We start from the raw sequence: 24111 nt of genomic DNA, 5'->3' as shown, positions 1-24111 counted from the left end.
GGTTATTCACTATCTTTTTAAGGCTTCTAATGCGACCTCGAGGTTTCATATGGTAGATTGGAAGAATTGTCTCTGGCAACTTCGTCAAATGTGATTTACGTGTACATATATTTATAGAGAAGTAAATCAAGTTGTAGATGCTTTAACTTCATTTGGGGCAAATAGTTATGCTTATTATTGGTGGTTTACAATTCTAAATTTTGTAGCCTCTACTCATACTCATGACATTTTATTTTGTCCTTATTCTTGTTTTCATTGGTCGCTTTTGTCTTTGCGGTCTGGTATGGTCCCCTGCTTGTATCTTTTTTGTTTACTTATATTTATTTTCAATAAATTTGGTGGAGGAGGGATGGGCGGGAGTTTTTTGGTTGTAATGGTCCTCACCTCTTTGGGGACAGGGTAGGTGCCTCGTATGCGATTATTACCGAAAAACTAATCTTGCCTAATCTTTCTCCATTTGAAGAAAAAATCACACCCGAAACCTATACTTATTATCCACACTCCTAACACCAAGGACACAAATATAAACTCAACTTGAAATTATCAAACCGATTTAAACCTTCAAACTCAATGAAAAAAAAAAAATACAATCCAAAATGCAATGTTATGTTCTTCGAAATCAATAAAACTTGGTGAATCTGCTTTTGATCCAATATATATTGAATGGTAGATTTTCAAATCCAACCCAATCTAACTCGAGCTTATTCGATTAGGTTCGATTTTTTTTTTATAATATTGTGATCAAATCAATATAGCATAAATAAGATCGAAAAAAGTATTGATTCCAATTTAAAATTTGCGATCACACTTGAAAATCAAGAATTATATGAACGATAGGAATTAATTCATCCCATTACAACTTCTTTTCCCATTTCTCATGACTTTCTTCATTTCAAGTAAAATATATTATAAGAATCGTCCTCCAATTTTCAAGTGTTAATATGTAAAATCAAATATCTCATTTCTAAGAATAACAAATAAGTAAATAAGACCCAAATCAAATTTCTTAGTACTCTCCAGTCCATAATATCCAATTCTTACAATATTGGCCAAAATTGATTTGTGGGCCAACCTCGTGATCACCTCCATTGATCTAAAACTGGAAAAGACAGAGTTTAAATTTTAAAAACATATTTTGTAAATTATATAATATAGTAGTTGATGATTCGTTTTTTAATTTAAAAAAAAATTTAAACGCCCACATATTTTATGAAAGGTGACTTAAAATTTGAGTAATGCCATATTTTGTAAATTATATAATATAGTAGTTGATGATTGAAATCGTTTTATAATTTTAAAAAGAAGTTAAACACCCACATATTTTACGAAGGTGACTTAAAATTTGAGTAATGCTAGTGATATTAAATTAAGAAACTAAATTTGTAAATTAAATGATGTGTTCCCAATAAAAATGACCACGTCTATCAATATTTAAGTAATAAACCAATCTTCAACTTACTTGTTATTTAATTTTTATAAATTTAATCTCTTTAGTATTACTTTTAAAATTTTGGTCACGTAGCATCCCTCTTAAAATATTCCAAACTATAAATGCCTTCCAACAACTACACGCACCACGCATTCTTCTCCCACACAGGAAAACAGAACTCAACACAGAACCTATTCTTTCTTTCTTTTCAAGTCACAAGTTTTTCTCACTTTTTCCCTTACCTTTCTCATCAACTTCCTCAAACCCCAATTCTAACATGAATGGCTTCAGAGAAGAGAACTCCTTTTGCTATTTCCACCCTAAAGAGTTGGTTGTGGGGGTCTGCTCGCTCTGCCTGACTGAGAGGCTTTTGATCTTGTCAGCCAAAAAAGGCCGCCACCACCACCGCCACCATGTCTCCTCCATCAGAGGTGGCAGAGGCGGCAGTGGCCATAAAAACCCAAATGGCATGCACAAGAAGGCACCCATTAGCCTCCCCAAGATCTTTGCTTTCAGCTCTTTCCTCAATCGGCAGTGGAAACCTGACGACGGCTCAGATCAAGAGGCTTCCACTAGCCAAGAAGGTAAGTACTTTTTCTTGTGGGTGAGTGGTAAATTTCTTATCTTTTTAACTTTTTGCAGCTTTTAGTGGTGAAAATTATGAGTTTGAACTTTGTGGTGATATAAACAATGCTGAAGGCCAAGCGCTGTGCTTTGATGTTGTATGTGTGTCTTTGTTTCTTTGTTTGTTGTTCTGTAATTAGTTGCTTTTTAGGTGATAATGACAAAATTATGGCCAAAGTATAAATAAAACGGAAGATTTGGAATGCAAGACTTCATCTTTCCCCCCTTAATAGTATGAAAAAAAGCAAAAGAAAAATAAGTTGAGAAATAGCAAAGTCAGACAATGAGCTAGTAATAATGTGGTTCAAACTTGTATTTGGCGAAGATCGAACCTAAGACCTCTCACCTACAAGTGAAAAAGAATACCACAAGACCTTTGTACTAAGTGGTGGGTTTTAGGGGTTTATTCATGAAGAATCATCCTTTTCTTTTTATTGGGGTTCATGTGGTTGTCTAATCAATTATGATTTCATTAGAAATTGTTTCCAATTATGTGAAGAAACTATCATTAAAAGACTACAAGCAGATTAGTTTGACAATTACCTAAAAAGCTTCATCCTTTTGAACCAAGATGCATCCTTTTTTCAGGTTTTAGAAGTAGATGGATGTTACCTTTATGAGGTTTTGTGCATTTACATTTGGTTCACTTCAAAAGTAAGTGAGGGGCACTACCCCTCCAAATCTGTGTTGGTATTAGAAAAAACCCCTCTTTAGGGATATCTTAAATAGTCAACATACTTCCATTATTATAAGCAAACTTAATTAAGTTGATATATAAAATATTAAAGTGCAAAAGCCAAACTTAATTATGTTTTAGTTCAAACTAACCATTGTTTTCCTTTGTTAATCAATCCTTTCTCTTTGCTTGCACTCAACCCTCTCCCCATCCTTCCCAGTTCTTACATTTGACTAACATATTGTGTTTGCAAATATTCTCATAAGCTAAACAGAGAATATCATCACCATTAGCCTGTTTGAATGAACCTATTTATAATTACTCCAAACTTCAAATTTACGTTGATTGCGTTCTTTTGATTGAGTTACATTTGCTTTTATTTGGTCATCGACCCTTGGAGCTTTCTCTGGCCGGTTTAATGTACTAACTCACTATTTAACAGAAAATGATGTGAGTACGTGTGGTTTGCATATGATTGCATGCATTTGAGGTGTGTCCTAAGACCTCGATTTGAATGAGATAGTAGGCCATTGGGGGTTTTCTCACTACCGAAAAAGATTGTAAAGAATGTGCATGTCTGAATTATCTTGGCAACCATGATCACATATTCGCACTGCCAATTGCTTTTGCAGACTCATTCATATCAATCAAGTTTGAAGACAATGGAGTAGCCTCATGGGAGAAGAACAAAGTCTCTAAGGTCTCTCTAGATCATTGCAACATGTCCTGGAATCACAACTTCAGCAAGGAAGCCAAGGAAACCAAGGAGACAAGGGATACCAAGAGCGTGATAGAGTACGGGAAATCCCACATCCCGCTTAGGTGGCGGAAGAGGATTGGTCACTTGACCCAGCTCATCAGATGGAAGAGGTCCAACAAGGGCAGTGTGTGCCATGTCAGCAACAAGGTGGAGGGTGTCAAGGTAAGGAAGGGTTGGATAAGAAGCTTGACAAAGAGGAGATGGGCCATGGAATAAAGGGGGTTTGTACAGTAAGTGACACAAGTCTTTCCTCCACCATGCTCATCTGTGGGTAGAAGCTCCAATCCATATAGTCATATATTATTGAGGGGGGGTGGTATTAGAGTCAAAAACGCTAAAAAGTGCTTTTGTTATCTGGCTTTCAACTCTTTGGGGCTTCTTTTTTCTTTTGGTTTCTTTCATTTCGTTAAAGGCGTACAGGCTGTAAAAGGAGGGATCTTGAAAGATATGTGCTTTGGTTTCACATTGTTATAAAAAGATGAAATTTAAATTTGTAAAAGTTCAATTCCCATTACCAAACATTTTGTAAAGCAAGACCCATGTTAGGTTCACAAAGTGGGAAACAATGGAGAAGAGGGCCCACTCTTGTGGATCTATTGTCTAATAGTTGTCTTGATGGCTAATATCATCCTGTTCCCTCCAATAAAGAACTGAAGATACATGCGATATTAATCGAGGGACCAGGACTTCGGATGCAAGAATATACGACTTCGGGTGCGAGTACATTTCCTCAATCACTTGAGTCTTGAGCTACAAGTCCATTGTGAAACTCAAGTTGGAATTCTGAGTCCACATGGTAGGGTTCTTTACAAATAAGTGCAAAACTCCATTTCATAATAAAGAAAAAAAAAATAGAAATATATTTCGAAGAGAAGAACTTCTTGGTTCAACTTTTGTTGATCTGACTACTATTGCACCCCAGGTGAGGGGTTTCTGTTTTTGTATTTTGAGTCTTCAAAGATTTATTACTAATATTTTCAGTCATGGAACTAACCTAATTAAACTTTGCTTTAATTAACGTGTTCTTCACGATAAATTAAAAATATTGTTATTGTGAGGGTTAGGGCTAGTTTGGGATTGTTGTGTTTTAAAAAAAAACTTTTGTTGTGCTTAAACAATAACCAGCTGTAAAATACAATAGTTGAACATTTGATACACTGTATTTTTTAAAGTATTTTGAATATGAAAAACATTATAAAAGCATTTGATATTTTTAATGTAAAAGTGAATTGTATATGATGACAAAAATGAACATGGTAGTGGGGGTGGTGGTGATGATAGTTGTGGCAAGGGCAGTGGTGGTGGTGGCGGCAGCGGCAGCAACATCAGTAGTGGTGGTGATGGCAGCAGCAAAGGTAGAGCTATGGTGATGTGGCCAATAATGGGGTGTGGTGGTTAGGGTGTAGAGGTACTAATGGTGGTAGGGGTGACGACAACGACGATAGTAGAGATTGTGGTTGTAATGACAATGATGGTAGTGGTGGTAATGGGGGTGACGGTAGCGGTGATGACAACGATAGTGGCGGTGATGGTGGAAACAATAGTGGTGACAACGGCGATGATGGCGGTGGTGGTGGTGGTTATAGTTGTGGTGGTGTAAGGTTAGTGTTTGTACTAGTAGGTGGTGGTAGTCTTTTTGTTTTTCATGGGATAAATGAATGTAACAATGTCATTTCTAAAAACTAATGAGAGTATTACAGGAACTGAAAATATTCATCAAAGACTCATCTCTGTTTTTTATTAAAGCAACTTTTAAAAGCAACTTACATGCTGCTTTTAAAAGCTGCTATTCGTAAGCCACTACTTTTAAAATATACTTTAAAGTGAATTAGTTTTTGGTAGAAAAAAAACATAATACCAAACCAGCCCTTAGTTATTCTTTCGTGTGCAAGTCATCATCCATGTGAAGTACCTGGCAAGAAGGATTAGGCCAAATTTCTTCACTTGTCTCTTCCGTTGGTTCAATTCGTCCCAAGTTTATGGCTTTGCTAAAAGCCATGGACCATTGATCTTTGTTTAGAGTTAGGACCACACTGTAGGTTTTGAAAAGTTGCTCTAGTAGTGGATGAAAACGAGTAGACATGGATCTTCACCCAACTTCTTTAATAATCAGAGGTATCATTTAAGTTATTGAAATAAACACGACACGAATATAATATAATTTGAATCGAATTGATAAAAATATAGCAAAAAATAATATAATTTATATTTAAATTGTCTAATATACAATCTAGAAAGAGGCTTACTAAACATGATATGGTATATATGTCTTATAGATACGATATGAGGCGTACAATTTAATTATCGCTTGGATTACAAGCATCCATCAAAGCCTACATTCCTACAATTTAGATTTTCATGTTTCATGATAACCCTCTTAGGATTTTCCTCAAACCCTAGCCAGCATTCAACAAGAAATACATGGTTAGGTTGTCCTATCAAGTCATTCATAGGACATATCTCACAAAAGCACAAGACTTCCTGTATTTTGCTCCCACTTCACCTTAATTAGCCCCACTGAATGCGAAAGTTGCCCTAATCAAATATGTTTCCGAAGTTTCTCTGCATACCATCAACCTAGTCTTTTGAGAATAGTACTAAACCAAGGAACGCTTTCGTTGAACCATAATATGTGATCCTAAGTTTGAATCCTTACAATTGCACTATTGCTGAGTAAGTTGAATTTGAATAGTGGTAAGCTAAATCGATTTCATCCCTAAATTCGAAACTCTCTCTCATTTTGTATTGCAGGGATAATTTTTTCATTAGCACATCTGATTGTTCTTAGGGAGATCACTAGTCTTGTTCATCTTTTTTTCTCTGATTTCTTAGCCTCGGAAAAGATTCTGCTTATTTAAACTAATTGTTTGTATTCTGAACTCCCAAATCATATTTATCATTGCCAAGTTTCTGTTTATGAGAAATAAGAGCTGATGAATATATATAGAGGAAAAGCTATTAATTAAAAGTGCATTGATGAGTCCATATTATACCATATACTTAACTCTAATCTTAGTTATAATTTATTAGTTATTTTGGTAGAATTTTGATACTTTGTTATGTATTTTTAATGTAAAACATTTGACTTCCTCTGGAGTAAAAAGTGATCAAACGGATGAATTTTGGAGTGATTCCAATTGGAGGATGTTTGTAAATCTTTCAAGATGATTGTGTCAAAAATTCTAGATTTTTCTACCAAGCTGTTTGACTGTGGCAATGAAATAAAGATCCAGCGCGCAGCTTTCCTAGATTGACGTTTTTGGACGTTTCTGGTATTTTGAAGGTCAAGATGGCATAATTTGAGGAAGATTCCTTCTGAGGATTTGTAGGGGACGTCTTCAGCTTTCAAAAGAGACATGTTGGGACAAAATTGGAGTTGATTTGGTCAGTAAAAAATCTGATTTTTTGAGAAGTCCGAATTTCAGTTTAAATAGGAAACATTTTATTTCCTAGTTATCTTATTCTATTATGTTTCCTATTTTTTAGAAGACCTTTTTCTAGGTTGGATTTTATTTTGTAGTGGTATAAATAAGGCTTTTTAGCCATTATGGTTTTTGGGGAGGAAAAAAAGAGGAGTAAAAAAAGAGGAGGAAAAAGGGGAGAACGCATGCACTACTTAGAGAGCTTTTGACGATTCAAGTTTATTTTTAACGTGTTTTCTATCCATATTCTTAATAATATTTTATTTTATGGTTGTTGGTAACTAGTTCATTTGCTAGGGCGGGACCATGAGCCTTAGCAAGAATATGTAGTTTCTTTTTAATTTGCTTATGAATTTATGCATGCAAGTTTTGAATTATTAATCACCGGTTTAAACTATCTAATTGTCTTGATGATTGGTCACCATTAGGATATTTAGAAAAGTAATTTGATGCAATTTTGGCAGAGGGCTATCCCTGGAATTGACTAAGGTTTCTTGTGGTTAATATGTGTAACTTCTTAGGATGGACAACACGTCTTTAGGGTTATATAGTTTTTAAAAAAGATTTCAAAAAACTTAATGAGTTTTGCATGTTCACATTCGATCTGAACACCATGCATGAGTTGCATGTTAGATATACGTTCTATGTTGGAGGTTCCAAGTAGGGCATACTTTAGGAAAACCTAACCTTCAAATATGCATATGTAAGTCATAAGTAATTGGAAGAACTACGTAGGATTGTTAAAGTGACGGTGGAACCCTAGTGCTCAAATTTATTTTCAAAACTATTTTATTTTGTTTTCTTTACTATGCCAATTTATTTAAAGGAAAACTAATGAAAAGGGCTTGAAAACTTTGAAAGTTAACCAAAAACTATGTAATAACTTTATTTAATGGTTAGGACAAAGCCCAACACTAAACCAGTCCAATTAAAATGGTCCAAACCATGGAAGAAAATGCCGATAATATTGGCGAAATATCGCCGATATTATCGGTTTTTCGGGTGATGGATATTCTAAGTGGTATCCGAATGGTTTTCGGCCAAATATCGCGATATTATCGATAATATCGATAATATCGCGATATTTTGGAAATATCGGCGAAATGTTTTTGAGTTTGGTGCAATCGGACTCCGAGGCGACGTCGGAGAAGAACGCCGGAGACGGTGTGCCTATTCCTGGGCCGATTTCGTCCCAAAAACCTTGCAAAAACACGAATTTTAACATCAATTTCACATATAAACTTCACATTTCACGCATGCATAAACGATTCAACATATGTGAAGTCGGTTTAGGGTTTAGGGTTTCAATGGAATCTCACCTGACGAAGACGAAGACGAACCAGATGACTGAACGTGATCCTTGCTCAGCGGCGCACCGCCAGAGACGACTGAGCCAACTCCGACTTCGCCAGAGCCACGATCAACGGCGAAGGGAGAAGAGAGATCGAGAGATCTTTGTGTGTGTGTGTGTGTTTGGGAGAAGAGAGATCGGAGATCTCTCTTTGTATGTGGGTGTTTGGGAGAAGAGAGATCGGAGAAGGGAGAAGAGAGATCGAAGAATGGAGAAGAGAGATCTCCGATCTCTGTGTGTGTGTGTGTGTTTGGGAGAAGAGAGATCTCCGATCTTTGTAGATGGAGGGTGTGTGCGTGTGTGTGTGTGTGGAATGAGGGAGAAGTGTGTGTGTGTTATCCGAGAGAAAGAAAAAAATACATTGAGGGTGTGTGTGTGTGTGTGTGTTTGTGGCACACGGTTTGACACATGGTTTTGTATAAAACCATGGTTTTGTGTGTGTGTGTGTTCACGTGTATGGTTATGTGTGTGTGTGTGTATGGTTATGTGTGTGTGTGTGTTATCCGAGAGAGTTTTGGCACATGGTTTTGTATAAAACCATGGTTTTGTGTGTGTGTGTGTGTGTGTGTGTGTATGGTTATGTGTGTGTGTGTGTTATCCGAGAGAAAAAGAAAAAAACTTTGAGGATGTGTGTGTGTGGCACACGGTTTTGTATGAAAGAATTGGAAGTGACTTTGCTCAGAAGAACCAAATATTCTGTCAGAGAAGAACAAAAAAATCTGCTTACTTTATCTTCTTCTCCACGTGAAGACCAAATTCTGTTAGAGAAGAACAAAAAATGCAATGTATAAAGTGTAAAATATTGTACTAATTCATTATATATAAATGATTATGGTGTGTTTAGACTTCTTTCATTAATTACTACATATTTTCTACACTCACAATGTTTGTCAGCTCGCTATATAATCAACTTGATAATGTTAAATCCATCATGCAATGCATTTCCTTCCAATTTTTTGTGATAAACTAATAGATAATTGACTAAATAAACATCCTGCAAAGTTTCAATAAAAATTTCCAAGTTTTTCTTACAATTTCCGTGGTTTCCATGTAATTTTTATCGATATCGATATTATCCCGATATTTCCATCGATATTTCCGTGTTTTCGGACTACCGATATTTCTGATATTACCGATATTTTCTTCCTTGGTCCAAACATTGAGTTTCCAAATTTACCCCAAACAACAAGCCTTTTTGTCCGTTTAATATCTGTTTAGTTATGCATCTCTATGCTATTATCTGTCTCCTCCATGCCTTCTTGAAACCTTCCGTTTAAACACGAGAAAATTGAAATCCCGTAGGCCCTCCCCCTCCTTGCACCGGCAAAAGAGGTTTTTCAAATCAAGAACAATTGTCTCATGCAAATTTTCGTCATCTTTTTGGAGCTCAGAACCTCTTCCCAAATTTTCACTGAACAATATTCTCGCTTTCCATCTTCTTACAACTCAGATCCTCTCCCCACCTTGAATTCCAATCGATAGAATAAACTTGAGCCTTGCCGCTTATATTTTTGTAGTGAGCTTTTGTCGCCCTTTACCTCTGCAAGGATCCTTGTATCAGCATATCTGGTCGAATCTGGTAGGTGAAGATCTACTCTTCATAATCCCCTTTTCTATTTTGTTACTTGTGCGTTTTGGATGAGGTGGATCTTCATCTAATCTTGAAAATGGGGAAGATAGGTCGTTGTTTTCACTGGCAGTGAATGAGTTTAGGTGCTTTGGGCCTAATGGAGATGGAATAGTGTTTGCGTTGGGATGTGTGAGTAGCCTTTTCTCTTGTTTGTGTTGTCTCTCAAATTTGGGGTGGACTAGTTGATAGTTGGATTCTCTTTGTGATACTAGTATAATTGTTCTTAATTTTATATCTGAACCATCATTTTTTGAAATGATATTATTTTGCTACTTCTGTAATTTCCCATGAAGTACAATGAAATTCTCTTTTCTTATGAACAAAAGAACAATAGTCTTGTAAAAGTAAAGCCAAAAGATGTGCACCAACTTGACATATTAAGATACAAAATAGACCATCTATCTTCATATCATTGTTACATGAATAATTCAAGCGATTTCAAGTTAAGATATATAGACTTCAAATTTGGATTATTTTTTTGTTAGCCTTATTATATGGTATTGAGCAAGTATTTGGTAAATGAGAGATTGGTAATGCTGCTAAATGATATATACCGCATGGTTGTTTTCGACTATTTTCTACACATGAAAATTTTATGAGTTTTATGGAATTTTCAAAGCTTAAACTATCTTAAATATTGGATTAAATATAGGGAACTTTAACGAAAAGCACATGGTACTGTTCACTTTAACGAAAAACCACATTTTTACACAAAAAAGTCAATCCTGGTACTATTCACTTTACCCTTTATTTTGTCCTTATCATTAAAACTCAAAGTTTTCAAGCTCTTTTCATTAGTTTTCCATTAAATATATGGAAATTTTTAAAGAACGAGCATGCCTGCGAAAATTCGCGAGTAGAAAGCCAAATAATTTTTATGGTTTCATTTTAAGAAATAATGATTGTACCAATGTTCAGTTTAAAAAATAGTGATGGTACCTGTGTTTAGTTCTAGAAATTGTTAGTGTTTAGTTTATGAAATAGTGATAGTACTAGTATTCAGTTTAAGAAATAGTCAATGCTCACTTTAAGAAATAGTGATATTGTCGTGTTTAGTTATGGAAATAGTTAGTGGTCAGTTTCTGAAATAGTAATAGTACCAGTGTTCAGTTTAAGAAATAGCCAATGTTCAATTCTAGAAGTAGTCTGTATTCAGTTTAAGAAATAATGATAGTACCAGTGTTCAGTTTACGAAATAGTGATAGTACCAGTGTTCAGTTTAAGAAATAGTCATTTCTCACTTTAAGAAATAGTGATAGTATTGTGTTTAGTTCTAGAAATAGTTTGTGGTCAATTTACAAAATAGTGATAGTACCAGTGTTCAGTTTAAGAAATAGTCAATGTTCAATTCTAGAAATAGTCTGTATTCAGTTTAAGAAATAGTGATAGTATCAGTGTTCAGTTTACGAAATAGTAATAGTACCAATGTTCAGTTTAAGAAATAATCGGTGCTCACTTTAAGAAATAGTGATAGTATCGTGTTTAGTTCTAGAAATAGTTTGTGGTTAGTTTACAAAATAGTGATAGAACTAGTGTTCAGTTTAAGAAATAGTCAATGTTCAATTCTAGAAATAGTCTATGTTCAATTTAAGAAATAGTGATAGTACCATTGTTCAGTTTACAAAATAATGATAGTATCAGTGTTCAGTTTTAGAAATAGTCGGTGTTCACTTTAAGAAATAGTGATAGTCAATGTTCATTTTCATTAAAAGAAGATCAATTTCTCTTATTGATATGTATCAACAAGTTCATAGGGACTTTGAGTGGTTGATTTTCCGCGTCATACTAAAACTCAATGTGTCTTACATCACCTTCAATGTTTATAAGGCCTAATATAGAATAGTTATGTTCTTATGATTAAATATGAAGCCCTTTTTGTTAAATAATAATATAGGATGATTTTTTGGTTAAATTAAACTTAGTCCAAGCCAATTTCATTAAAGCTCCTGTTTTTTTAATTGTTTTTTAGTTAAATTCGTTTTTAATATTTTTGGTCATAAAATCAACTTCTTCCAAACTTTGTTTTCAAATAATTAATTAAGATTTGGCATTTACATAAATTATTCATTCAATCCTTGTGGAGAACAACCTTACTTGAGTTGTTATACTACGATAACCTTGTACTCTTGCAAATATTTTTAAGTGTTTTTATCCCTACTTTTGCAGGCAGTAAAAATCCCTATCATGCATCAATTTTACTATTTGCATTCCCTTAATTTTTACTCGTTTTATCTATTACTACGGTAAGTAAATTACAAACAATTAAATGAATACATATAATACTCAGCTTCACTTTGTAAATTTTATACATCTGGATTTCTCATGTACTTGAGCCACATACCAGCCATCACTCTTGATGAAATGCTCCACAACAAATCTTGACCTTTGGATGCTACATGATGTTTGCCCTTCTTCCCTGCAGCTGCTTTCACCAATCCATAAGAAATCAACCACTGCATTGCAGTTAGCCTCTGCCTCTCACTATCCCATGCATTCCTCTTCCCTCATTTTGTCCTCACTTTCAACCCTCCCACATGCATGGTTGTCACTTTGAATCTCTTTTCCTCCTCATTGACGGCGCCATCAGCTTTCGTTGCATAAATAAGCGCTATCATAGGGCCTCAAACCGCCTCATACCGCCTTAAGGGATCCTTCAGCTAAACAAGCACTGCCAGTGTGATTGTCTCCGGCTGGTTCCCATCTTGTAAGCTATCCGAATTGGCCACGCTGTGGTCTTTGATCCAGTCGTTGGGTGATATTGAAGAAGCGAGCAGTTCGTTTTGAAGTACTTTTACACCACTTGAATTTGTGAAACTATTGTTTATTGGTGAAACATCGAATGAGGCTTCTTCCTCAGCCATTTCAGCTTGGATTTTCAAAGATTCAAACGCCATAGCCTCGATTTTCTGCATCGTGAATGTGAGAATCTCCTCTGCTTTCAATGAGTTCTCGTTCACATTCCAAATCCCAGTTGAAATCCTCTCCTTCCTGCCTGTGCTCAATGTATTTGCCATTGTTTTAACGGCGGCAATTGTTTTAGCAGCGCTCGAGCTAGCGCCTTCTTTGTTCCTTCCTTGAACAATCGCAGATGCAACACCTTTAAAAGCAATCTGCTCTGCGATTTTATCCATCAGTTCATCCAATGCCATCAAATTCATAATCTGAGAATTTAGCTCATCAAGTCCAATAGCTGCAATCCTTTGAAACAATTCGAATCCACTCATTGACTGATCCCATGGCAGAACAAACGACTTTGATATCTGCATGGAAAGTTTTGGAGTGTCTTTCCTAGCTACCAAAGTATCAAACGGATTCATGGACGCCAAGTACCCTCCATCGCGCGTTTGAACCACGCACCCTAAGCTCTTTCCGAGATCAGGAAGGAAAACTTCTGCTGCTTCACACTCACCAGATTCCTCAGTCCCTTCAAGCTTGAGAGGGGGGATCTCACTTCGATTTAGTTTATATTCATTTAAAATCTCCTCCTCCTCAAGCATTTGAAGAAACTCCTTTGTCACATTTTCTTCATCCGCCTTCAATTTTTGTGATTTGATATCTTCTTCATCTTCATCCTTTTCGTCATTTTTTTCTTTCCCCATCAAAGACTCAAGAGCCTTAATTTGCTGTGTAATTGAATCAAGTTCTATCAATCTTGTTGTATGCACTTTGTCATGCACAATTTCCTTCACAACCTCACTTGATGCTGCCGATTCTTTGCCAATAGACGTTTCGGATTGCTCCTCCCCATATTCCTCTTCCTTGTCTTGGAATTCAACTCCTTTATCCATTACCTCAAAGTCTGGTAGATCAAGCTCCTCTACTTTTGGCGCTTCCGGTTCTTTTGCCTTCTGAGCTATAGAAAAAGAAGATGATGATATAGGAACGGGGTTTGGTTCGTCAAGGTTAATGATCGGATCATATTTATATATATTTTTACATCAAATTCACTCGTCTTTTCTTAGTTAGTTCCTTATATTTTTGAGCTATTTACCTTGTTTTTACGTATTATACGATTTGTGATACTTTTGCCATATTGTGTTTCTAGGAGCAAAAGGATAGAGGAATTGGCAGCTCAGCATCTTCCACTAAAAAAAAAAAGAAAAGAAAGGATCAGAGTTTTTTTTTATGGTGATCGAGTCCAGCTAGCATTCATTTTTTTGATTAATTAATCCAAAGTGGGAGACTCACTGATGGTGGATGCGGCTTGAAAGAACAAAAGGGAGAGCTGAGTGGGATGGCAATATTCTAATCGAAGAGGAGAAGCATAACAGCTGCTTTTGGTGAGTAAAGAAAAGAATAAAAAACTGAAGCACTTGGCAGCGTGGGGAGGAGAAAAAAAAACTGCCAGCGAAAAGAAAGAAAAAGAATAAGCAGCAAGCTGCTTTGCAGCGTGCCTTGCGGGGAAAAGAAAACTAAGCAATAAAAGCTGCCTTTGCAGCTACGCAGAAAAAGGGGAAGAAACTGACAGTAAAGCCGGAGACGCAGAGACGCAGAAAAAGGGAAAAAACTGACAGTAAAGCTGGAGAGCAGTCTGACGTGAGAAGAAAAGAGAAAGAACGGAGAAAAGGCACGGACAGACAGAAGCAGCAAGCTGCCTTCTCTCTCGGTTAAATCTTTTCAAACTTATATTTTATTTCTGTTTTAATAATGTGTAACTAAATTTATTTTGGCTAGAGGTTAATTCAAAGCCATGAATATATTTGTAATATGAATTGATTACCTTCAGTTGTGATTTCTGAGTTGTGATTTAATTTGCTTAACTGCTTGATTGATAACTTATTTTTGTATGTCGATTAAGAATGCATACTTAATTTACATGCATGAATTTGACGCTAGAATATAAGGGAGTTTCACCTAATCGTTATAAACTTATATTCACAAGTAGTGAAGGTTGCTAGTCACAATCACGTTAAGTAAACTCTTGGCATAAGTTTCATGCAAATCATAGTTACGAATGCCTCGTCAATGCTTATAGTTTTCACAAAGTTTAATGATCCTTGATTGTATCTCTATTGTGCTTTTCACGTAGGGGACTTTTGAAGAATGTTTTGAATTGTTGTATGCGTTTTTCCGTCCAATTCAATAACTTAAGGAAAACTTGAAGATTAAAAAAGTGTTGTTCACGGTTAATCTGAAGTATTGAGATTTACAATTTATTGAAAGAACAACTGAAAATCAATTTAGGTTGCATATGTGTCATGTGTGGAGAAGAACCCTCTAGCTAGTCCATCACCTATCCTTTCACCTTAATTTCATGCTTTTGTCAATTCTGTAATTTATTTAAGTTTAATTTACTTCTCGTCAAAACCAAACCCCCCCCATTATTAAATTATATTATTTAGTTAGTTTTCATTGTTGTTAGTCTTTTAATTCAATTTCCGTCCATTTCAGTTCCTAGTGTCTAATTTGATTGTTTTCATTATTTTGAGTCATTCTAAGTGTGTTTCGAGTTATTAGAGTTTTTAGCCTAGTTTTGTGTCCTTGAGTCTTATTTAATATTTTTAAATTAATTTAGAATAGATTAGCAATCCCTCCTAATCCCCGGCCTAGAACGATACCCTACTTACATCTATACTACAATTGTCAAAAAGAGGGTTTAATTTGTGTTTAGTTATTTTACGCATCAAATTTTGGCGCCGTTGCCGGGGTTTAGCAACTTTGCTAATCCCTTGGTTCTTTTCTTTTTGTTTAGTTTGTTTTTGTTTTAGTTTCTGACTTAATTTTGTTTTCTTTGTTTTGTGTTACTTTTGATATTTGATTTAGTTCTCTTTGTTTGATTTCAGATACTAGAGAAGTAAGAGATGGATTTTGCTAGCATTCAAGTTCAATTGGCGAATCTTACTTCTCAATTGTCACAGATTGCCGAAAGTACCACAATGCAAAGTGTCCCTACATGTGGTGTGTCCTATGGGCAAGGATATCCAACTCATCAATGTTCTCAATTCGCTGCAAATGAAGATGCTTAGGGTTATCAAGGCCATAGCCAATCATGGGACATGTTTTCCAACGCTTATAAGTCGGATTGGAGAGATTATTCGAATTACATGTGCAGAGAACCTCAACAATTCCAACATGAAGGATATTGGCAGCCATATGAGGAGTTCTATTCAGGACCTATGCAGCCACCACAACCTCATATACAATATGCCCAATCAAACTCAGACTCGTCAATAGATTACAATCAAATTCTTAATGAATTAAACTCTATGGTGCAGGGCTCACAACAAGAAGAATATCTGCCACCATCGGAAGAGTTCTATCAGTGGCCATATGAACCGTCACAGCCACCACAACAATCAGCCCAATTCAATTCAGGTACGTCCTTGAATAATGATACACTTAATAAGTTACTCACCTCTTTGAATCAGGGAGTAGAAAATCAAAACCAGGAGATGCAAGACCGAGTCAAAAGAGTGGACGAATTGGATAAGCAAGTTGGGCAGATTGTGGAATTCATGGCACAGATTCGAGATCAAAGTGAACTTTCCAACTCAAACATTGCAAATTCAAAGGCAGAAAGTGAAATCGATGAAGCCATCACTTTGGAAGGTGACATGAAGGATGAAGCTGTCCCAGAACCATCCAAACACAGCCCGAACATGGATGAATTGCTGCTGCAAGCAGAAGAGGAGGAGGACGACCTGGGCAGTTTAGAAGAATTCTTGCTGCAAGCTCCTCAAATCCCTATGTCATCCAACTCAGGTGAAGAAGTTCTAAATTCACTTCATTCTAACATTATTCCACCGAATGTCCTTTGTCCTTGCAGGTTTTTGATTCCAAATATCAAAGAGAGTGAAAAAGACATTGTGGAAGCTCTTCCAAAGGTGCAAAGTGATATCCTAATTCTTGGTGCACCAAAACAAGTTCCCGATGGTATTGAAACGTTCAAAGAACCTTGCACACCAAGAAAAGGGATTCAAGAGAATGAAGTGGTTGAAGCATATCAAGAATACATCCAAGAGGCTGTGCATGAGACAATCAAGCCCAAAGCAGTTGAGTTTGATAACATGGGACAAGCCACAACCATCATAGTAAACCTGGCCAAGTTCAAAGTCCCGAAAATGTTCAAAGATGTGGTGTTTGTCATTGAGTTTGTGTCAGAAAAAGAAAGTAAGCCATCTTCTCCAATTTTAATTTTAATTTATACTAACATGTTTCTGATTTTGATGATTCAGGCACCCACTCTTGAATTTAAACCATTGCCGAATCATTTCAAGTATCACCTCCCATTAAAAGATAAATTCCATGCTTTGGAGCCGAGGGGAGTTTAAAGGAAAGATTCGTCCGGCCAAAGACGTTAAATCAAGCGCTTCTTGGGAGGCAACCCAAGCATTAAACGAAGGGAGACTTTGGAATCGCTAACCAAATCAGATTTGCATTCTTACACCCTTATCTTTACTGCTTTCATTTTGTTTTGTTTAGTTAGTTGTGTTATTTGGTTGATTTCTGTGAGTTTGTGTTATTTAGTTTAAGTGTGGGGGAAGGTTAAACAAAGTCTTTTTACATTAATTTACATACTTAAAAAAAAAAAAAAAACATAAAAGTAAAAATATTTTACAATGATGTGTAAACTAATAGCATTCATTGGTCAGGTGGTGCTTCAGTAGTCGGCGGAGCTTCAGCAGTCGGCGGGGCCACGGAAGGAGGAGGTATCAGAGGTTGATCAGTTGGAGCTTCACTACGCGGTGCCGCCCCAGAAGACGAAGGCAGATGCGGTTGGAACAAACCCACAAACCTCCGGTGATCAAGTAAAATCTGACCATCATTTTCCTGCAGCTGGTCAATTTTCCTCTTCATGTTTGTGGCATAATTGTGTGCAAGCTTGTGCAATTGTTTATTTTCATGCTTGAGTCCTCTAATCTCCTATTTGAGACTCTGTATTTCAGCCACCAACGATTCAACGTGACGGGTTTGAGCAAATAGGCGTTGGGCCATGTTGGACACAGAACCCGCACACTGCACGCTAAGAGCCAGAGACTCCTTAACCGCCAATTCATCAGACCGTCTAGCGAGCAATCTGTTATCTCTGGGGGTGACAAGGTTCCGGGCCACCACCGCAGCGGTCATGTCATTTTTCATCACTGAATCCCCAACGGTAAGAGAACCAGTAGGGGATATGAGGGACGGGCGCCATATGTTGTCTGGAGAAGGAGGGGCTGCTCCTTCATCAAGGTTCAAGTCAAAACGACGGTCGGAAGGGCCAGACATTTTTCAGAATGGTAAAGAAAGAAGAGATCGGACAGATTAAGATTTTGGAAGTGCAAGAAGGGAGTGTTTACAGGAGGGAGCTCAAGTGTGTTGTGGAACAAAATTAACGCCTCTATAAAAAGAAGAAATCAAAGAGGCGCTCCTCAGAAATTGTTGAGGCGTCCTCTCGCAAATCGAAGAGTCGGGGCTCCTTTCTTAAAAGTCGGATTCTTTTCTCAAAAGAGGCGTTTCATTTCTTAAAAGTTGGGCTTACTCAGAAACCACGAGCCGAACCTCGGATTTCAAAAGATCAATTTGTCTAGACGTGTCGTCACTCGTCACATGCAACTGGCAGCTTTGCGGAAATTACGGGCAGCTTTGTCAGAAAGCGCGTAATTTGTACTATTCATCCATCCACCGGCTGCCGACAATGAGTGAGGGAATAGTTCCGGTTGTGAAGAAAAGTCCTATAAGTATCTACCTTCGTCTTCCACAGCAAAGGCACACCCTCTCAGCACTTCTTCATCTCCGAGAATGTATTCCCAAAGAAACCTTTCTAGTCACTCTGTATTTTTCATCCCCTGGGATACCCCTGCAAACAACCCATCCAGAGAACAAGTATTTCATATCATTAAGGTTGAGAGCACGAGTATCTCATATCATGCTTTCTCCCTGTCCTTTCTCCAGCCAGCACCTGCTCTCGAGTACTCATCATCTTATGCTTCCGCTTCGTCTCTCACGTATAAGGGAAGTGAAGATGATACCTCGAAGCATGTGGAGACAACGTGCTGATTCATCCTCAACTAGGGACAAGGAGAAAGAAAGCAAGAGGTGGGCACTTGGAAAGATTGAAGAAAGAAACAGACCAACACCTCTCCCTCGTGCCTGCCCGTCGTGCAGAAGAAACAAGCAGAGAAGAATGCAGCTTGCACAATCATCCCAGCAGAAGGAGTCTGAGATGAAGAACTAGAGAAGCTGCCACATCTGCTTGGAGAACAAATAAGGAACTGCAACATCACCAAAGAGCAAAGCTTCGCCGTACAATATCATCAAATCATCACTTGCAAGTAAAAAGCTAAGTGTCACCCCGTTCAAGAGGAAAGCTGTGGAAAGTCAACAAGCACGACCAATGATCACTTATTAGTTCTATTCATTGTCTTTTATCGTGATTTTCAATTTTTCGTTTGCAATTTTTTTTACATTTTCTTGCGTTACTTAACTGAATTATTTCTTTTCTTTGCAGGAATTTTTGGTTATTTCCACCCTTGAAGTTGATTGCAGAATTTTAGCTTGGGGGGGTCATCGCTTGGTTTTACTGCAAACTAGGGAAGTTTTCAGTCCAATTGCTTTATTTTGTTTCTTATTATTTATTTATTTTATTTTTATTTGCATTATAGTGTTTTCTGACATTGGGGACAATGTCCAGTTTAAGTTTGGGGGTAAAGAGTATAAAAATGACCAAATTGAAATTTTTTTGTACCTTCAACTACGAACGAGTTTCATTTGTTTCCATGTTGTTGCTTTTTGTTTTCTTAATTAGTTTTGTTTTCTTTTAAAAAAAAAAAATTTAAAAAAAAATCGGAAAATTTAAAAATCCAAAAATATTGTCTTGTTTCCCTTATTGTTTTGAATTAGATTTTTGTTAGTTTCCCGACCCAATGATATAATTGGATCAAATTTGAACCATGATCATCAAGAACTTAGTTAACATGTGTTTTGTGAAATTCCTAATTCTCTTGTTAGTTTTGTACATGTTTGATCATCTTTGAAAAACCAAATGCATATAGCCTTGTTGATGTGAAACTAAAGCATGACTTAAAGCTTCATATGTGAATTTAGTGACTATATACATCCTATGTGAGTTTTTGAGCCTATTGAAAGTGTGTGCATTTTTCATACACTCCTATTTTTTTCATGTGTGATGAACTTATGTGAGATACATCTCTAGAACTTGCGTAACGATCTTTCGAAATGTTTGTCATTGATTGCATGAATTTGGAAATGATAGAGGCATTAGGTTTACCACTATGGCCCAAATAACCATGTTTCCCAAATAAAAATGATATCATTAGATTGCCAATTTGAGCCGTGTATGTTGAGCCTTTTATTTCTTATCATCAGATATGTCTACCCTTATACCTGAAACATTTTTCCTTACCCTTTCCAAGCAAGCTAGTGAGCAATGTGAGATTGTCGTATGAGAAATGTTTGTGAAGTACTTTGAAGGTGTTTGGCAAAAGAATAAGTGTGGGGGTATTTCATGTTTGTATTAAAAAAAAAAAAAAAAAAAAGAAAAGAAAAGAAAAAGAAAGACTGTATACAAAGAAAATAAAAAGTTTTTCAAGTTTCAATTAAGGGTGTGGTTGGAGGTGCTAAAAGAATCGCTGGAAAGATTGAGTTCTTATAAATCTAAACAAAAGAATTGCTTGCAATGTAGCTTGGAACTTGTGTTTACCTATTCTTTCATTTCAATAACCCTCTCCCTAAACCTCATTACATCCAATAAAAGTCTTCTTTATTTAAGTTTTGCAATTATGACTGTGGAGAAGTGATCTTTATGCAAGCTTATGGTAGAACTTTCACATTTGATTCTTTGAGCGAAACACATTAAAACTAAACACATGTGTGATTGAGTGTATATCCCGTGAGAAGGTTGCTAGTTTGCATATGGTGATTTTAAAAATAAAAAAAATAAAATTTTTTTTTTTGAAATTGCATTAGCATGGCTATCTCACACACTACACTTCAAGGATGATTCAAAGATTACTGCTAATATTTGAATAAGGAAGATGAACTTGGATTAGTTTGTTTGGTGCTAGCTATGGTTCTTGATGATTTGTTTTCTTGAATGAAATTCTATGAGGGTCACATAGGGGGAAACTAATGTTTTTCATGTTAGTACTTTTTCATGTTTTCTTTGTTTTGCTCGAGGACTAGCAAAAGTTAAGTGTGGGGGTATTTGATCGGATCATATTTATATATATTTTTACTTCAAATTCACTCGTCTTTTCTTAGTTAGTTCCTTATATTTTTGAGCTATTTACCTTGTTTTTACGTATTATACGATTTGTGATACTTTTGCCATATTGTGTTTCTAGGAGCAAAAGGATAGAGGAATTGGCAGCTCAACATCTTCCACTAAAAAAAAAAAGAAAAGAAAGGATCAGAGTTTTTTTTTATGGTGATCGAGTCCAACTAGCATTCATTTTTTTGATTAATTAATCCAAAGTGGGAGACTCACTGATGGTGGAGGCGGCTTGAAAGAACAAAAGGGAGAGCTGAGTGGGATGGCAATATTCTAATCGAAGAGGAGAAGCATAACAGCTGCTTTTGGTGAGTAAAGAAAAGAATAAAAAACTGAAGCACTTGGCAGCGTGGGGAGGAGAAAAAAAAACTGCCAGCAAAAAGAAAGAAAAAGAATAAGCAGCAAGCTGCTTTGCAGCGTGCCTTGCGGGGAAAAGAAAACTAAGCAATAAAAGCTACGCAGAAAAAGGGGAAGAAACTGACAGTAAAGCCGGAGACGCAGAGACGCAGAAAAAGGGAAAAAACTGACAGTAAAGCCGGAGAGCAGTGAGGGCAGAGAGCAGTCTGACGTGAGAAGAAAAGAGAAAGAACGGAGAAAAGGCACGGACAGACAGAAGTAGCAAGCTGCCTTCTCTCTCGGTTAAATCTTTTCAAACTTATATTTTATTTCTGTTTTAATAATGTGTAACTAAATTTATTTTGGCTAGAGGTTAATTCAAAGCCATGAACATATTTGTAATATGAATTAATTACCTTCAGTTGTGATTTCTGAGTTGTGATTTAATTTGCTTAACTGCTTGATTGATAACTTATTTTTGTAAATCTTAATTTACATGCATGAATTTGACGCTAGAATATAAGGGAGTTTCACCTAATCGTTATAAACTTATATTCACAAGTAGTGAAGGTTGCTAGTCATAATCACGTTAAGTAAACTCTTGGCATAAGTTTCATGCAAATCATAGTTACGAATGCCTCGTCAATGCTTATAGTTTTCACAAAGTTGAATGATCTTTGATTGTATCTCTATTGTGCTTTTCACGTAGGGGACTTTTGAAGAATGTTTTGAATTGTTGTATGCGTTTTTCCGTCCAATTCAATAACTTAAGGAAAACTTGAAGATTAAAAAAGTGCTGTTCACGGTTAATCTGAAGTATTGAGATTTACAATTTATTGAAAGAACAACTGAAAATCAATTTAGGTTGCATATGTGTCATGTGTGGAGAAGAACCCTCTAGCTAGTCCATCACCTATCCTTTCACCTTAATTTCATGCTTTTGTCAATTCTGTAATTTATTTAAGTTTAATTTACTTCTCGTCAAAACCAAACCCCCCCATTATTAAATTATATTATTTAGTTAATTTTCATTGTTGTTAGTCTTTTAATTCAATTTCCGTCCATTTCAGTTCCTAGTGTCTAATTTGATTGTTTTCATTATTTTGAGTCATTCTAAGTGTGTTTCGAGTTATTAGAGTTTTTAGCCTAGTTTTGTGTCCTTGAGTCTTGTTTAATATTTTTAAATTAATTTAGAATAGATTAGCAATCCCTCCTAATCCCCGGCCTAGAACGATACCCTACTTACATCTATACTACAATTGTCAAAAAGAGGGTTTAATTTGTGTTTAGTTATTTTACGCATCAGTTAAGTTCATCAATCCATTGGAGATCAGTTGCTTTTCTTGCTTGTGAAGGTGTCCATGCTTCTCCTCTGCTGGAAAGTTTTGGACTAGGCACACTAAATGAAGTTTTTGATTGCTTCATAGCAAAAGCAGATGAGAAATTGTTGGACTTACCGGACTTCAAATCCTCAGCCTGACTGTAAATTCCAACTCCTCCATCATTCTCCATAATCTGAAACCCTAGTTTTAGAACAAGCTCACCGCCTTTTGCCTTCCCTAATAGTTTAAAACTCATATCCCATTGCCAAATTCATTGACCTTCGTGGCTTTTCTTAATGGATTCCAGAATCATCTGACTCAAATCCACATTGCTTTTCCCAAAATCAAGCTTCTCTGTATCAACTGCAAACAAATATACCCAAAAGGGTCTCGGCTCAAACTTCGTCTGCTTTCCATGGCCGGAACTGTAATAAACATGGCACCGAAGGAAAAATGTCTCTTCGAAATCAGCAATTCCTTGTGTTACCCTTGACATCATTGTTTAAACCGTTCCCTCTTTTGTTTCATTTTTTCTAACGCAGATAGAAAGTCTAAGGCCATTCATTGAAGCCAGAAGGCCTTGCGCGGTGACAACTTCAACAGAAAATAAGCGCTCAGCTTCTGCATTCCAATGTGGGAAATAGCGCGAATTGGTTTCCACTTCCAGATACCTTTTTTCTCAGTGGTGGCAGTTGCCTTATCATCCAAGCTTCTTAGCTCCGGTGAATTATATTTCGTTGCCTTCTTGCCTCGATCCTTTTGCTCATCTTCCTCATCACTAGTAAGTTTTGGGCGGGAGCGCCACGGGGACAAAGACATCCGCCTTCGTGATTTGTTGTTGAGTCTAATCTCCTGAACATTAGCCGGAACAAGTTCATCTTTAGAAGGTATGGTAGGAACTAAGCTTCTTGGAAGAACAAGGGAGGCAGTTCTTCGAGTACTAGTACTCGAAATGTGGGATGTGTAGAGTGACTTGCTAAGCACTTCGAGCTCTTCCAGAAGCTGAGTGTTGGAATTTCTCCGGTTGCTGGATGAAATTCAGCTGCCATTGGAGAAGAGAAGAAAAGGGTGGGAGAAAATTGGTGCAATAAGTGGGAATGAGATTGAATTCACATGCATGGAAAGGGAATGAATGGGGAAATTAGATAAGGGAATCACTTGGTTGATTGGTTTTTGAGGTGGAGAAACTGCCATGGATTATGGTGATGAATGTGAGGGTTGATTGATTATCTTTCCAGAGCCTATGAAACGTGTGAAGGATAAGAGGACAACGCCTCTTCCCGTTTTGTTCTTTTCTGGTGAAAGAGATGGGTTTGAGACATTAGGCAGGGACACTGGTCCCATAGAAA

At 36.5% G+C, this 24111-nt stretch overlaps 2 protein-coding genes across 2 annotated transcripts; one reads left to right on the top strand and one right to left on the bottom strand.

Annotated features, from left to right (window-relative positions):
• The first annotated feature begins 1561 nt into the window (after nucleotides 1-1561).
• On the top strand, nucleotides 1562-3988 carry LOC103454087 (uncharacterized). The gene is made up of 2 exons (XM_008393673.4): nucleotides 1562-2013; nucleotides 3362-3988. The coding sequence occupies exons 1-2, from the start codon at nucleotides 1707-1709 to the stop codon at nucleotides 3703-3705; spliced, it is 651 nt and encodes a 216-aa protein (XP_008391895.3). The 5' UTR covers nucleotides 1562-1706; the 3' UTR covers nucleotides 3706-3988.
• Nucleotides 3989-12549: 8561 nt separating this feature from the next.
• On the bottom strand, nucleotides 12550-23811 carry LOC103420219 (protein PLASTID MOVEMENT IMPAIRED 1-like). Its single transcript, XM_070812975.1, has 5 exons — nucleotides 23710-23811; nucleotides 23434-23614; nucleotides 23042-23125; nucleotides 22898-22999; nucleotides 12550-13745 (listed from the first exon to the last, which is right to left on the bottom strand). Exons 1-5 carry the CDS (start codon nucleotides 23809-23811, stop codon nucleotides 12550-12552), a joined length of 1665 nt encoding a protein of 554 aa, XP_070669076.1.
• Between the last annotated feature and the right edge of the window lie 300 nt (nucleotides 23812-24111).

This window comes from Malus domestica, chromosome 15 (assembly GCF_042453785.1).
Source record: "Malus domestica chromosome 15, GDT2T_hap1".
Taxonomy (NCBI): domain Eukaryota; kingdom Viridiplantae; phylum Streptophyta; class Magnoliopsida; order Rosales; family Rosaceae; genus Malus; species Malus domestica.
The sequence above is the reverse complement of the archived record's forward strand: the minus strand, read 5'-3'. Positions and strand labels throughout refer to the sequence as shown.

Excerpts from the sequence above, each read along its gene's own strand:
- LOC103454087 (XM_008393673.4), top strand. The coding sequence starts at position 1,707 with ATGAATGGCTTCAGAGAAGAGAACTCCTTTTGCTATTTCCACCCTAAA. Across the intron at positions 2,014-3,361 it reads GGCTTCCACTAGCCAAGAAG|ACTCATTCATATCAATCAAG; the intron begins GTAAGTACTTTT and ends TTGCTTTTGCAG.
- LOC103420219 (XM_070812975.1), bottom strand. The coding sequence starts at position 23,811 with ATGGCAGCTGAATTTCATCCAGCAACCGGAGAAATTCCAACACTCAGC. Across the intron at positions 23,615-23,709 it reads CTACACATCCCACATTTCGA|GAGATTAGACTCAACAACAA; the intron begins GTACTAGTACTC and ends GCTAATGTTCAG. Across the intron at positions 23,000-23,041 it reads CATTAAGAAAAGCCACGAAG|GGAAGGCAAAAGGCGGTGAG; the intron begins GTCAATGAATTT and ends TTAAACTATTAG.